Source organism: Sciurus carolinensis, chromosome 9 (assembly GCF_902686445.1).
Source record: "Sciurus carolinensis chromosome 9, mSciCar1.2, whole genome shotgun sequence".
In the NCBI taxonomy this organism is placed as follows: domain Eukaryota; kingdom Metazoa; phylum Chordata; class Mammalia; order Rodentia; family Sciuridae; genus Sciurus; species Sciurus carolinensis.
The window spans coordinates 71,418,313-71,434,488 of NC_062221.1; the positions used below are offsets into that span (position 1 = coordinate 71,418,313).

At 36.7% G+C, this 16,176-nt stretch overlaps 1 protein-coding gene across 1 annotated transcript in view; it reads right to left on the minus strand.

Moving 5' to 3' along the window:
- Slc15a2 (solute carrier family 15 member 2) overlaps positions 1-16,176 on the minus strand; it is a 33,410-nt gene that overhangs the window by 15,846 nt on the left and 1,388 nt on the right. The window contains exons 2-10 of the mRNA XM_047565210.1: positions 15,230-15,317; positions 14,256-14,397; positions 10,042-10,134; positions 8,855-8,954; positions 6,870-6,960; positions 6,522-6,599; positions 772-854; positions 261-347; positions 20-109 (exon numbers count right to left, since the gene is read on the minus strand). Of these exons, the coding sequence (XP_047421166.1) occupies positions 20-109; positions 261-347; positions 772-854; positions 6,522-6,599; positions 6,870-6,960; positions 8,855-8,954; positions 10,042-10,134; positions 14,256-14,397; positions 15,230-15,317 (852 nt within the window). The remainder of the gene's footprint in view (positions 1-19; positions 110-260; positions 348-771; positions 855-6,521; positions 6,600-6,869; positions 6,961-8,854; positions 8,955-10,041; positions 10,135-14,255; positions 14,398-15,229; positions 15,318-16,176) is intronic.

Sequence of the window (16,176 nt, forward strand, 5' to 3'; positions counted from 1 at the left end):
TCAATAGGACTATTCTTACCTGCTGATCCAAAAGAGCCCAGAACATGGGCAATGGAATATAAAGGAACAGTATCCTAGTCAGTGCCTTCACATCCATAATGAGATGCTTCTGCAGGGAGGAAGAAAGAATGGGCAGAATTGCCAAAAGTTCCACTTGGAACAGCAGTGACCAAAAACAGGAAGAGAAGAGTCAAATACACAGGAGAAAACTGGTTTGAAAGACTCCCTGGAGCAAGCAGACTTCTGCTGTGTGAACTTACTGGGTACTTCTCAGAGGCCCAGTCCAGCCAGTGCTGTCGCTTTGGAATATCCCCAGAACGGTTCTTGAAGCGGTTGGAAATAGCAAACTAGGGCAGAGCATAGACATCGGGTGAGAGAAAAAGAGAAACCATTCCCTGCTTTTTCCAATTCATTTCCTCTTCCTTCAAACACACATACACCTTTTGTGACCTACTCCAACTCTTTGATCTCATTAGACATTGAATTTCAGAATACTTAATATATAATTTCATCTTTATTTCCTGTTAGTATCATATATAATTACACATCAGAATATTTTTCCTAATTTAAAAAATGATTATGCTTTTTTTGCTTAATCGTTAAGTAGAGGTATGGAGGAAAATCAATTAATTTCAGCTTGTCAAAAAGCATGCATGTAGAACAGAGATCACTGAGAAAAATAAAAGGTCATAGTCAAAGATGCATACACTCAGCATAGCATCTCTTCATGCTTTTGACTGCAAAAGGTAAGTAAGCAATTCATGGACTTACCCAGATACATTTGATAACTTGAGCCACTATGTTTCCTTCAGGAGGTGGTTTTTTGTACATTTTGCTTCCCATCGCAAACACAACTGCAATCAATACACAAACAAGGTTCTTAGCTTCTCATTTGGTACACACCATGCATCAATGCTAAGGACAGATTGCTGAACTGTAGGAGTGACAGGTGAATCTCATAAAGAGATTATGCTTCCTGACTTTGATGTCATAAAAACTATGGCAGCCGAGAAAAGATAAAATGGTCAATTGATATCTGTTAAGACTTTCATGTAATCACAGAGATGGAAGTCATCTTTGGCTTCTCATTCTTCTTTCTCATCTCCATATCTGATGTTACCAACTTTCATAGATCCTTTTTCTTCAGTGTATTGTCCTTTGGTCCCTCTTTACATTGTTACCACTCTTGTTCAGACTTTACAACTTCTACCCTTGACTATAAAATGGCCACCAACTTGTTGATCATCCTCTGCTCTCTTCCTTTAATCTGATGCCAAATTAAAACTTTCTTTCCAGAGTCTACCTAATAAACCCAAATTCCTATCAGGAAAGTTCTTCTCAAATTCATTATTAACATACCCTATTGAAGGTTATTTGTATCTGTAAATTATTGAGCATTTCACATACATCAACTGATTTAACCTGACAAAATATACATGTTATTATCTTCACTTATACACAAAAAAATCAAAGATTAAAGAAATTAAGCAACTTGGACTATGAATGTAGCTCAGAGATAGTGCACTTGCCAAGCATGTGTAAAGCCTTGGGTTTGATCCCTAGTATCACTAAACCAAACCAAACCAAACCAAACAAAAAAAGTACCATGTACGAGATTATATAACTAGAAACTGTCAGGAATTTTTTTCACCAGATACCTTTCTGATTCAAAAATCCACCATTAAATATCTCATTCACTAATCCTTGCATCATACACTATACTAGATACTATGGGGAATACAGGTGAAGGACATGGCTCAAAGGACACCTCAGCCTACTATTGTTTTAAAGTTTGTATTAGTGCATTAAATTTATACATAATAGTGGAGTTCATTTTGACATATTCATAAATGCATATCACATAGTTGGGTCCATTTCAGTTCCCAGTACTTCCTCTTTCCCTCCCTCCTCCTTCCACCTGATCACCTCCCTGTACATAATTGGTCTTACTTCTACTTATTTATTAATTTTAATTAGTGCATTATAGCTATATACAAAATTTGAAAGCACTGTGATATATTCATACATGCATATATCATAATTTGATCAACTTCATATCCCTAGTTCTTCTACTTTCCCTCTCCTCTTCCCTTACCCTTTATTCCCTGCCTCTGCCCTACTGATCTTCCTTCCATTTTTGCAAGGTTCCTTTTTTTTTTTCCTTTTTTCTCTTTAGCTTCCACATATGGGGGAAAACATTCAACCCTTGACTTACTGAGTCTGGCTTATTTCTCTTAGCACCATGTTCTCTAGTTCTATCCATTTACCAACAAATGACATGATTTAATTCTTTTTTATGGCTGAGTTGAACTCTATTGTACATGCATACTACATTTTCTTTATCCAGTCATCTATCGATAGGCATCTAGACGGTTCCATAACTCGGCTATTGTGAATTGTGTGCTATAAACACTGGTATGCATGTATCACTATAGCAAGCTGATTTTATTTCTTTTGAATAAATACCAAAGAATAGGATAGCTGAGTCATATGATGGTTCCATTCTTAGTATTTTGAGGAATCTCTCTACTGCTTTCTTAAGTGACTGTACTAATTTGCAGTTCCACCAACAGCATATGAGTGACCTCCCCCTGCTGCCCCCACACATCCTCACCAGCAATTAACATTCCTTGTATTCTTGATGACTGCCATTCTAACTGCAGTGAGATAAAATCTCAGTGTATTTCTAATTTGCATCTCCCTAATTGCTAAGGATTTGAACTTTTTTTCCCCATATATTTGTTGGTCAACTATATTTCTTCTTTTGAGAAAATTCTATTTAGATCTTTTGCCCATTTATTAAGTTATTAGTTTTATAGTGTGTTTTTTAAATTCTTTATATATTCTCATTATCTGTCAGAAGAGTAACTGGCAAAGATTTTTTTCCTCAAACTACCACTTCTCTCTGTTTCATTACTCTTCTTTAGGTACATTATGCTCTAAACACTATTCATCATTCTTACACAAAATTGTATTCTGTACCATTTCTATTCTTTTTTTTAAATATTGCTTAGGCGTAGATGGAATAAATAAACATCTTTATTTATTTATTCTTATGTGGTGCTGATGATCGAACACAGGGGAGGCAAGCGCTCTACCACTGAGCTACAGCCCCAGCCCACCGTTTCTATTCTAAGCTCATTGTTTCCCATAACCTACATCTTTATTTCTTATTTCCTTTTTATTTTTCAAATTATTGGCAATGTGCTAGTATGACTTTTATGATTATAAAATAGTAAGTGCTGTATTTTTCAAGTTTACTAAGTTTAAATTAAAATCAGTGGGAAGACTCCAGCTTGATTCTTCCCACTGCATGTATTTTGCCCTTTAACAAATTTCTCATCTCCTAAAAGATGCCTCTCTCATAGAGTCTCTGCTAAAGATGCCTACATAACTGAATTCATGAATCACCTTACTTTTTTCCCTTTACTTTATAATTTCTTCATCCTCAATCAGATTCACTCCACCATATCCTCTCAATTTCCCCAAAGTTTCTTTAAACAGTGCTCATTATCTATAATAGCCTTCTTATTGTTGAAATAAAGTTCAAGGCAAGAACAATAATACTGAGAATGGAGTGGACAAAGAGATACAAAAGAAAGATTTTCCATGGGAAATAAACTGCTTCTGAAACTAAGAATGATCCTAGGATGGGCCTTGACCCCTGTCACTGTGGTAACAACGACAATGGAGTGATAAGGGCATGTAATCAACTTGATAATGTCACACTTAAATTTTAAGGTCATTTATCTGAAGGAGTAGAAATGTATTTCTGTACTATCTCCTCCCTCTAGTAGATGATGTTGCTTCTTACTGCACTAAGAAAATGGAAGTCTTCAATGGAAACTCCCTCTCTTTTCTGCCACCACATCCATTAATTCCTGTATCCACACACATCCTTTCCTTCCTCCATTTAGGTGAAGGCAATGTTCCTCCTCTGTCTAAAGCTCATTCTTCCATGTGCGCTTTCATACCAACTATATTCCCTTTCTTTCTTTCTTTCTTTCTTTCTTTTTTTCTTTCTTTCTTTCTTTCTTTCTTTCTTTCTTTCTTTTTCCATCTTCAACTTCTTTCTATACTGGATTCTTCCTAATAATATTTGGGTTCAATATCTCATCTCTTGAATTTATATCACCTTCCAGCACAAATACTTACTGCTTTCACTTTTTAAACCTCTTATTCACTTCCAAATCTACTCTGATCAGTCTGATAGCACCATATCAATGACATCCTTGTTGCTCTATGGACATTTTCACTCCTAGCTGCTCACCCAGTAACACCTGTCAGTCTGAATGAGTCCCTTCTCGAAATCCTCCTGGTATTCAATATGACACTATTACCACTTTGGCCATCCCTTCTAAATTTCATTTGTAAAAATTTCCTCTTTGCCTGTCCTTTAAATGCTCATATGCCTTGAGTTTGGTCCAAGGACTTCCTTTTATCTTAATGTATTTATCTCCTATTTACACTCAAGATTTAATTGCTATCTATATGCTCACTACTCCAGGTCTGTATCTATAGCCCATACAATTTCTCTGAGCCCTAAAGCAGTTATTTCCAAATATCTATTTGTTGGTTATAATTAAATGTTCCAAGAACATCTAAAATGCAACATGTCTAAAACCCAATTCATCAACATTGCCCTAAGCCTGTTCTCCCTATCTCATTTAACAACCTCACTCTACCCAGCTGTTTGAGCCAGAACTCTGCCTTCAATATTGATTTATCTTCTCCCTTATTTAATAGCTTTAATAATTCCAAGTCTTGTTCATTCTACCAGAGCCTCCTTGGTAAGTTGTGTAAGGCACTTGCCTTGAGCACAAAATTTAAGGGAGTGCCAAAAGTGCAGTAATCAAGATAAACACTATCTTTGCCTCACCCTAAACCCAGCCTTTCTCCACATTACAGAAATACCTTTGCAAAATAAAAATCAAACAATCCTTCTTCTGTTAAAAACTTTTTTATAGATTCCCATTTGCTTAAAGTAACCTTCATTGTCTGGTTTCTGCCAATTTCTCCTTTTTATCTTTCTCATTAATGCTGCAGGTAATCTGAATTCCTTTGAGATCTTTGAATGTATCATACTATCTTCCACCTCCTGGTCTTACAAGTACCATGTTCTCTTTCTGAATCACTTACATTCCCTTCTTTAATTAATTGCTGCTCATCCCTGAGGCCTTTAGAAGTAATTTCTTTAGGCAAACCTTTTATAACCCTCAGTCTTAATCAAATATCCCCTCTATGAACTCTCTTTACTCCTTTGGTATGACACTGACCATACCACATTATAAATTTGTTTCCTTGTTTGTCTTCCACTCCCTACTAGACAATATAAGTTCCTGCAGGGAATGAACTGTATAGCTGACTAATTCATCAAGGTGGTCCCAATACCTAACACAGAGTCTGTCACATAACAGTTATTAATAGCACTTAGAAAACTAAAGCAACCAACTCATAATGACAGTTCTTATTTAACATTTCAATTTATAAAACATTTCACTTGCAGTATTTCTTTTGAGCTTCACAATTACTTTGATATGTAAATGTCATCATTGTGCAATCACACAGAGAAGGAGTTATAGTGGAAAATCAAGAAAATACTTGAGAAAATATTTGGCATTGAAGGCAAAAGGAAGCAGAGAGTGTATGGTCATAACTCTCCTGGAATACATTTTCTTGGAATTGAGAACTCTGAGAATCATTACCAGCCCTGCTTTCACCCAGTATAAAATAATTAGACTGAACATTGAGTCTCTGGGTTCCTTGTCCTCTCTTGAGCTCTTCATGTGTTGGGACTGGCTATCTTCCAAGGAGGTGTCACCCTGAGTCTCAGAGTGAGAACAGGTTTCCAGGTCAATGATTAGAAACAATCTTGCCCAAGTTTCCCTGTAGGCTGCCTAAACTAAACAGCCCACATATACTCCAGGACTGGGTTCTCTATGTTAAAAACGACACCACTTGAGTAAGTTGCATTACTTTTCCACTGCTTATCCAACTTCTCTTATTCTCTTTGTTTCAAGGGCAAACTCCTTGGGAGCATTGCAGAATAGGGCAAAAACAGTTAAACCTAGATACTGCTTTAAAAGGCCTAGAGAACTGAAAATGCCTTCTATTTACCAGATAAATGAGTATCAACTGATATAGTTTGTGAGAGGATGAATTATCTCTTTCCTTCCTTACATGTATATCTCAGCCTTAACTGCACATTAAAACCACTTGAGATACTTTAAAAATTATAGATTATCAGGCCTCTTATTGGTCCTACATGCGATCCAGGGATTGGTCTTTTTTAAGGGTCCTTAAAAACTTCCTATCAGTGTGTAACAGTGAACACCTCTTTTTTTAAAGGATTCTGACTTCATTCATAATTTATCTCAAAGTCAAGGGAAACTCCTCCAATAACACTTACCTAGAATATTAGTGTGAAGAGTGAATGAAGTAGGTTGTGTAAAGTGCTTACATGATGCTCTTCCTATTGAAGACATCAGTGATTATTAATTTCCTTTGCCTGCTGTACTTACCAAGTGCTATGACCATGAGCAATCCTGGAACTCCAAAAGCCAAGGCATAGCAGTCGTCCCCAAAACATTGCACATCTCCTGAAGACAATAGGGGGAAAAATTAAAAAGTAACTGGATCTTGACTCTTTTATATTTTATTCTATTTCATTCTTGATGTAGACTTCACCATGCCCTTTCCTCCCATCACCCTTTTATTGGATCCAACAAAAAAGAAATTCTCACAGATTTCCAAGCCATTATAAAAAGAGAAGATGGACTTCAGGAAGCTTCAAATGGCTTTTTGGCTGGCCAGAGTAAAGCCTTATACAACCCCCCAACCTCCGCATCCTTTCAAGAGAGGATCCTAACCTCTAAGCATGGGTGTGATAAACGTAGAAATCAAGCTCCCTGCATTGATGGAGAGATAGAAGACTGAGAAGTATCTAGTCCGTTCCTCTGCCTAAAACAAATAGGATAAATCATCAGTGTAAAGCGCCTCTAGCTTCATCCCCACCACATGTTCAGACTTAGGTGGAAGTACATACAAAGAGACAGGTTCAGATACTGCCTCCATGGTATCTGAACATCACAGTAGATATTTAGTAACCCCAGAAACACATTTACTCATCTTTTAAACTCCAGTATGAGCAGTCTTTAACTTTCTTATACCCCTTTACTAGAGCAAAAATCATTCTGCCCTCAATGCCTGTACATATCTACTCTAATATTCATTTCTTTGCATTGAAAGTCTGTTTCTGCTGGCTTTGCATTCCTCTAGAGCAGCAATGGTATCTTACTCATTCCTGCACTCCCTAGTTCCCAGTACAGCATTTGACATATATTGAAAACTTAATAAATGTTTATCAACTGTATTAGTTAAATGAATAACTAATTGAGTTAAACAATAGGTTTTGTGGAATGTGTGATAGGAATAGAACGAACCAACACACAGGACAGGGCTGTAAACCGTTGATGAAGCAGGATGGTTCAACTAGTGCTTGAGGGAGATTTGCAAGAGAATACAAAAAGACAATAGTGAACTTAGAAGTGGCTTGCAAAAGTTTGGAACTGGATTTGTCCTATTAAATGATATACATTTGTGGACCAGCTACTTAATAAAACAACTTTCAAGGAAAGTTACTTATGAATGATTCATTATACATTGCTGTGCTTCTTTGTGGCACCTCACATCTTTTCCTGACACAGAAGCACAATCAGTCTTTCCTCATGTTTAATTTATGATGTGTTTTGCTTTCTTTTCTGGTTTCCATTTAAACCTTTTCCACTTATCTAATTTGTATTTGCAGATAGAATCCCATTTGCCAAAGTTGTTAATTTTTCCCCAAGTCAGCAAGTAGCGATGATCTATGAACCCTTGAACAGATAAAAAGTATAAAATTATCCAAATGGTCTGAATAGTAAGAGAAACACAAGAAGACAGGAGACACAGAAAACAGACAGAAAGAGACAGAAGGCACTATGTCAGAGAGAGGCTGGGGGAGGAAGGAGAGTGGGAGAGAGAGGGAGATAGGGGAGGAGGGAAGAGAGAGAAAGGGAAACGTGATAAATAGCTACAAAAAAAGGAACAGATACATGAAGACAAAAATGAAAACTAAGAGTAAAAGATAGAAAGACGGAAACGTTGGTTAAGAATAGACCCTTCCCTTTACCTCACTGCTTCCTCATACGGGTTCATTTTACCTTGGTCATATTGCTGTTTTTCCCCCATTGACAATGGGAAGCATTTAAGAAAAGAGGGAACAATTAGCCAGGCAAATTCCTCTATGGAAAGTCATTCTATTTCATCCCCTTTAGTCATTTTTTTCCTTTGCACAAAAATCTCAAAAATTAGACATGATTACATCATCTCTATACCACTCAATACCTCCCATTCTCAAAGGTTTTACATTGTTTCTTAAATACCGCGAGAGAGGTCAACTCATTTACCCCCAACTCCTACTGCTTGAAATCTCTCCTTTCATCAAGGAAACAGCTCACTTCTTTTAGCTTTCACCCACTGGTCTCAGGTTTATACACTAACATCCTTTCAATGTCTACAAACAACTACTATATAATATTCCCCTTTATTGTTATCCAAGGTAAATATCCTCATTTTCTTCAACTTTTTTTCATATGTATTTTACTCCATCTTCCCCTCAGTTACTTTTCTTTGAATGTGTTTCCATTTTTCTATTAGTGACCAGTATCCAGCATTGGACATAATTTCTCAGATAGGATCTAATCAGTGAATTACTTTAATCTTGGCAAATGGCTACCTTCCAGGTACCCCCTTTTAATAGTGGATCTATAGTCTTGAAAATAGAGAAAGAAAAAAACAAAAACAGGATTCTTACATGTTTTTCTTCAAACTGGTCTCCACCAAAAGCTGCCACACAGGGTTTGATACCTCCTGTTCCCAAAGCTATTAGACTCAGACCAACCAATGATAGGATTCTGAAACGGAAAGTTTAGGATGCTAATCATTTTGTTACTTAATAAAACTGCAGAGATGGACTAGAGAGCTAAAGGCAGGGAGAAATGCATACAGGGACAAAGACCCCCTTCACATTTCTACCCTGTGAGAACTTTCCATTTGCCTTTACTCTAAGAAATACTCAAGGGTACTTACCATCTTTTTGATGCTTGAGCCAGTGCTAGAAACTATGCACTGCATGGGAAGATTTTTGTTCTGGGTAGTTCCGTTTACCCTTTGCATACATCAGATGGAAGCAGATACTGAAGTTAACACATTGGTTCTCAGTCTTGTTTTAGTCAAAGAGACACTTCAATAGAAAGATCTATGGATCCTAATACCACATACCCTTACTCATCACAAAATAAAAGTTAAAATTCAGCATAAGAAATAAGAGCAGCATCAATTTTTTTTTTATGAAACACCAATAAGGGAGGTATCTGATATATTAAATTTTATAATAAATAAAATTTATTAAATTTTAAACAAAATCCCTAACTTACAAGATAAAAACATGTATAGGCATATTAGAGCAAGAATAAATATGACCTGATTCTTAAATACAATCCTCTCTACTGACTGAGACAAAAGCATCAGAATCTACCAAATGCCTCTGACGCCATAAACATCAATACCTTAAGTAAAAAGGGACAGAGCAATGGGAACAATACATAATAAAAATATCTCTAACTTTAAATATGAGTTCTACTATATATTTTAAGGAAATACCATTTTTTTATCCCAAGTGAAATATAGATGCATGGATGAATGAGTAGATAAGGGAGAAAGTTTTAATTATTTTCAAGCATATGAAGGGATTTTATGAAGAGGATAGTAACTAGGTATTCTACATTCTCAAATGCTTAATTAATAAAAGTAAATTAGATCAGACGACAGAGCAAAGAGTTCAATTGCTGATAAAACTTTTCTTCACTAATTTGGTAATAAAACTGTGGAGTGGGAAATAAAGGGAAGCCTCTGGTAAGAAAATAGAAAATCATCTGTAATGAATTCCTGAGACATATGCCTGTCTAACAGAAGAAAAGTAGCTCAGATGATGCTACTCACGTGTGTACCACTTTTCCCCCCAGGACTGGTATCGCACCCAAGGACTTGAGCACATGGCCAAGCACATACACCAGGGAGAGATAGATGATTGTCCTGCGGAGAAAGTTAAATGAACCAGTCAATCCTGCATTACTCAGAGGCTTGAGTAATACAGACACAGGAGTCACGCTGTTCTCAATAAGCAGAGGAGGAGGAGAAAGGAGTGTAGGAGTAAAGAATTAACTAAGAAGAACGAATAGAAATGATGGCCAATGAAGTAAGCAGACTAGGAAAGGGGACTACAATTCTTCACCCTGTAGTGTTTACTTAGAGTACAGAGGTTCCCTTCAAGTTCCCATCTCATATTTATCCTCCTACACCCATTCCACCCACCTCCACACATACACAAACACCCCCACATTTGTACAGATGTAACAAGTACAGGAACTGTAGTGAGAACGATGACGTGTCAAATTAGGAAAACCAATAGAACAGGATACCTTGATCTAAGATGTTTTCCCCAAGGAATGTCTTTTGCTCTAAAAAGTAAGAGGTATCAAAGATGAACACCAAGTTAACAGGAGTGGCTAAAATAAAGGACTTTCTCTAAACCAACACTGTATATGTAGACAGGTAAAGGGCTTCCAAGTTCAGTCTAGGTAGTTTGGACACTTGGATTAATTGTTATCGCCACCAGTTTCCTCGTGGACAATTGCCAAAGGTAAGAAAGGACCAGGGAGGTAGACCATCCAGTGATAAAATCACAGTGTTTCATAGAAACTTTGTGTTGTTTTTCCAAAGAATTCAAATGGCAAATAGAAAGTAGAAGAGCAAGGAGTTCTAGTAAGAGCATATACAGAGATACACACATTGAAATATGCCACTTATCACCTAGACTTCTTATGGTTACCACCATACCAGCATTCTCTTGATAGGTAAGTAGAATGTTAACACTATAGTAAACATTAGGAATTATATACTATATATCTATGATGATTTAAAAAATGTTTTATGTTAATATGAAATGTAAAGAATGGAATGAAAGTATTAGAAAGAGATTAAAGATGCCAGAGATTTTAGGATGTGGTTCCTTATTCTAAATACCTAATCTTCCTAGATTGGTTTTCTAGGGAAGGGACTCTAAAGGGTATTTAATGGCAGGTGGGAAAATAAGAATTTGGATGGTTAATCCAGGACCCATTCATATCAGGGGAGAGGACAGGCTTTCCCAAAGGCCTTCTGTGATCTTCTCGAGAAAAGTTATCTGTTGGAATAAAAAAAAAAAAAATGTGTAGAGAGAAATTGAATAAAAAGAAACCAAATAAAGTCTACCTATTAAGAACCCAAAAAAGATGATCTATGCTAGCGATCATCAGAGAGAAGCAAACAAACCAAGAGAGTATGAGCTGGAGTGATGGAGTCTGAGAGGAAGTTCAAATCTTTATCCAATTGTTGAATTGAATGAATGAGAAAAGTGTAAGTGGTCTAGGAGGAAAATAGGCAACTTTTCGATGAAAGACTTAAAAATATGAAACTATAAGAAAGGAAACTAATGGCATTAAACTTTATCATAAGGAGAAAGAGGTCAAGAAAGTCTTTAAAAATCTGCATTTGGAATAGGATCATCCACAGGATGCAGAACTATTTTAGGCAGAATTGATCAATACCCCAACTGTACAAATCAGAACACTAAAATTCAAAGAGGTCAAATGATCTTCCTTAAGTGCTATTTTCATCAGTATTGGGGGTAGGTCTGGAACTTCTGCTTTCTTACTCATAGCACAGCATTCCTTCAGTTTTATCACAAACAAGCTGGTGTGGAAAAAGAAAAGAGGAAGAAGTTACAAATTTTACTTCACCATAAGGATATCAAAAGTCAAAACCATTTTTAATGGTTAGACTTAGAAACTGAGGTGTAGGTGCAGAGTGAGAAGGAGTATGCGCAGTGGTGGCCAAGGAAGAGACCCTGCATGAAGCCAAGGTCAGACAAAAGGAAAACGTGGAAAGGACATCCAGGAGCATAATAAACACACTGAAGAGAGTGGTTCTAGAGATGTACAAGGTCAAGAACCCAGTCTGATAGGCATGGGTCATAGGATATAAAAAGTAGGCACTATGACTACGAATACTTTTCTCTTTTAAAAGCAACTTGACACTAAAATAGCATCCTCTAACATGTAAATACCCTCTCAGTAAAAGTTTATAGAAATCACAATGAGACGATATGTTTAATAATTTTTGTTTTCCACCGTATAGCCATCGGCTAGTTTTCTTCTTTGTAGCCCTAAAGGAAGCCTCATTTCTTCTCACACAGGGACTTCCTTATACAAGAGTCAAGGATTCTGGTGCCCAATTCCTCTTCACCAGTTCGAATTTCAGAATAGTAAACAGAAGAAGGGTTTTTAGCAGTTGTTTACCATATTCAGAAAATTGTCCCTTGAACAATATTTCTAATGTTATAAAAGGTTTTTTATCCCCAAGATAAAACCTGAAAAAAAGTAAACTGGAGTGGAGGAGGAGGAGGGGGAAGGGGGAGAAAGACAGACAGACAGACAGACAGACAGACAGAGAAAGAAGGGGGAAGGGGAGGTAGGGAAGAACTTACAGTTTAAAAAGTATAAATTTGTCTCATGTTCCTCTCGCTGGTAAAGAAAACAAGACTTCAGATTCAAATTTTAAAAGGTGAAGGAGAAACTTTCTTTTCCTGACTTTTCAACTTGAAAAAAAAATCAGACATTAAATATGGTGGGAAGATAGTATTAAGGGCTTATTTCTTTGGATGGATGCTATTATTCTATTTGTATATGTGGTGTGTCTGTCTCTCTCTTTCTCTCTCTCTCTCACACACACACACACAAACATTATTCCTGTTTCCTCTAACTCACTTTTTGTGAAAGAGATATCAAGTCAGTACCAAAAGAGTTTTGTTATTTAAAAAAAAAAAAACAACCACAATATCCACAACAAAATAAAAGATGTCTTCATGCTTTTCTACATCTATACTTACTCTGGTGCCTGTTTGAGGATCTGAAAGTAAATAAGTGCAAAGTGTATTAATTCAAGTATTTGTTGTGGGCTAGCTATGTACCAGGTACTGTTCTAGGTGATGTAGATAAAAAGAAAAAAGAATATATATATACTTCTGTTTAATATATATATATATATATATATATATATATATATATATATATATATAATAAATGACTTTGTCCTTCAAGTTTTTGGAAGAAGACTAAGATGTGTATACAAACAATTATAATAAAATAGAGTTTGACAAATGTCAATGAGGGTTAAAAAAAAAGGAGTTCAAGGAGACTAGATTACTTCTAGCTAGTAGTGAAAAGTGGGGAGCCAGAGAACACTCCAGAGTATAGATGGTATTCAAGGTGAACCTGAAAGGGTTAGCCATCAAAGGATGTGGAAGAGGGGATTCCATGAAGTGATGTCTCTTTTCCATGTTTCCAGTGCACTGTTTTCTACTTCATGGAATCTCCTTATTTGACCTTTATGATCCAATATGGTCAAACTTAATTTTCCCATCTAACTTATTATATGCTATACAACCAGGTTTTCAACAGCATGTACTTTGAGAAATGCTAATTTAGATAAATCTATGAATAATGAATCCACATAAAATAAATGGGCAATGGATATCCAAGATCCATCTCTAGCCTAAGAGGACAATGTTATAAAGGACAACTATAACATTATACCATGTATGTCTCTTGTTGCTAGTTTCATGGACTTAAAAGATACTGAATGGACAATTATTCTAACTCATGAAAACAGTTAGTAGATTCTTAAGGAGTCTACAGAGAGAGGTTAAGAAGAGAAACATGTGGTAAAAGAGTTTAAAAGAGGAACTCATAAGAAGATACCAAAGGAGTCACAATGACTCAATCTAGAGGAGAGATGAAGAAAGTATCAAATCACCACATCAAGATCTCTAAAATTATAAATTGCTGATAGGTAGCAATCTCAATCCTCAATGAGATCAAATTAGATTTAGTTTAGTAGAATAGAATGGAATATTAAGATTAGATTTCAGAAAGAAAAAAACTCTGAAAAGGAAGTGAAAACATTGGAAAACCTGATAATGGAATGAAATAGCTTTTCTGTATTGTCTTAAAGAGATTCTTATTTGTTATTATGACATAAGCATGAACAGAGGAAAGATGCTTCTGCACAATGTATCTTTGAAACTTCTGGGAAAAGTGACCTCCCATCTTTCTTACTTGAATTTTCCCAACCACGAGTCAGCAATGGCGGCTCCCAGGATGGGAGTGAAATAACAGAGGCTGCTGAAGGCATGGTACACAGATGTGGAGGTGTCTTCATTCCAATGCAGGAAATACAGGAAATACAGAGTCAGCACAGCTAAGAAGAAAACAAGACAAAACCAAAAATAAGAGACAAAAAGGATAGATGCATTAAAAATGAGAGAGATATATGTGTATGTGTGTATTTTTTTTTTTTTTTTTTTGGTACCAGGGATTAAACTCAGGGGCACTCAACCACTGAGTCATATCCTCAGTCCTATTTTTGTATTTTATTTATCGACAGGGTCTCAACTGAGTTGCTTAGTGCCTCACCTTTGCTGAACTGGTCTTGAACTCAAGATCCTCCTGCCTCAGCCTCCCAAGCTGCTGGGGAATTACAGGCGTGCACCAATGCACCCAACTAGGGAGAAATATATTTGATCTCTGGTCTTTGAAAGTAATTTTGGTTTTCAGCACTTCTATCACTGAAGTAACCAAGGAATGACTGCCAAGGAGTAGACGCTGGGCTCATGAGAGAGTGAATGGGCTGTGACAACCAAACTAACGCAATACTCTTCCCTGCAGCCTAAGGGCACCCACAGCATCATTTAGGCCAAAGATCAAGATAACATGGTGCTTGCAATATCCATTCCTTCTCCTTCCCAGCAACAGTATAGTTCACAGAGCTGAGGAGAACGGAATTCACATGATGAGGGATTTTCCACTAGTGTCCTCCTAGGCTGTGTTCTGGTTTCCATCAGGCCTTTCTGATCTTGGCCAGCATGAGTTATTAAATGAACTTCCAAGTGGCACTTATTGAAGGTCGTGGTCAAAGGAAAGGACCAATTTGCATCAAGGCAGAAGTAATGGATAAGGGAAACAAGTACATTCAAGATCAGGCTGCTAAAACGGCGAGGGTGAGTGGAGAAGACTCTGGGACACAAAATTACCTTTCATGCCATAATAGGAAAAGCGCTCGCAGAATTCATTCACCACAATGAATGCAATGCTCAGTGGATAGCTGGAGCCACAGATTTTCTGTGCAACAGAGAAACAATAGTTCAGGCATGAGCTGTTTTTCTCTGGTTAAACTGCTTAATTTTTCCACAACTGAAAGTTTTATTTATTTTAAATCACAATTGTAGGTAATATGGATCAATGTCTGTTTTTCATGAAAGAGCTCTTGTCATACTAAAAGAGCTTACATTGCTGACCTAGGAGTAAAAGAAGCTAATCTGAATATTACTTTATTCTTCATTGAATATGAAACTACTCAGATATTTCTTGATCAGGACCTGCTCACCTCCCCACACTACTAAATGGAAATTTGGGAGCTCTGGGCAAGAGAATGATCATACTTATGGCTAGAATAGAAATGAGGAGATGGCCTATAAAATAACTGATATCCAGGCAGTTAGATTTAGATGCCAGTATCCTGCTTAACTTCACAGTAGGGACTCACTCCTCTAGTCCCCACCTACCTTATTCACCGTCTGGAAGAAATCCTGGCAGTATGATGGCTTCCCCTTCAGAGGTGACTAGAGTCAGGCAAAGAGCTCAATATGGAGGGCAGAGATTGCTAAAGGTAAACTGATTGGTCACCTTGACTTTGGGTGAAGAGTTCTGAAATTCTGTGGAATTAAATGTCTGCTTTTCTTACTAAAGTGATTCTATAGCATTTCCATGATAATGCTACTGGAAATTCAAAGGACAATGTTATTTCATGCACTATATTAACCAGAATATCAAGACCATCATGTTTTATTTCAAATCCTTACCCATTAAAATAGCTCAACTAATGTGAGGTTGGAGGATGGAGATTCATCTGTCCTTGGGAGAGTCAAATCTTTTTTTTTTTTTGGTAGGGGGGGTAACCAGGGATTGAACTCAGGCACAC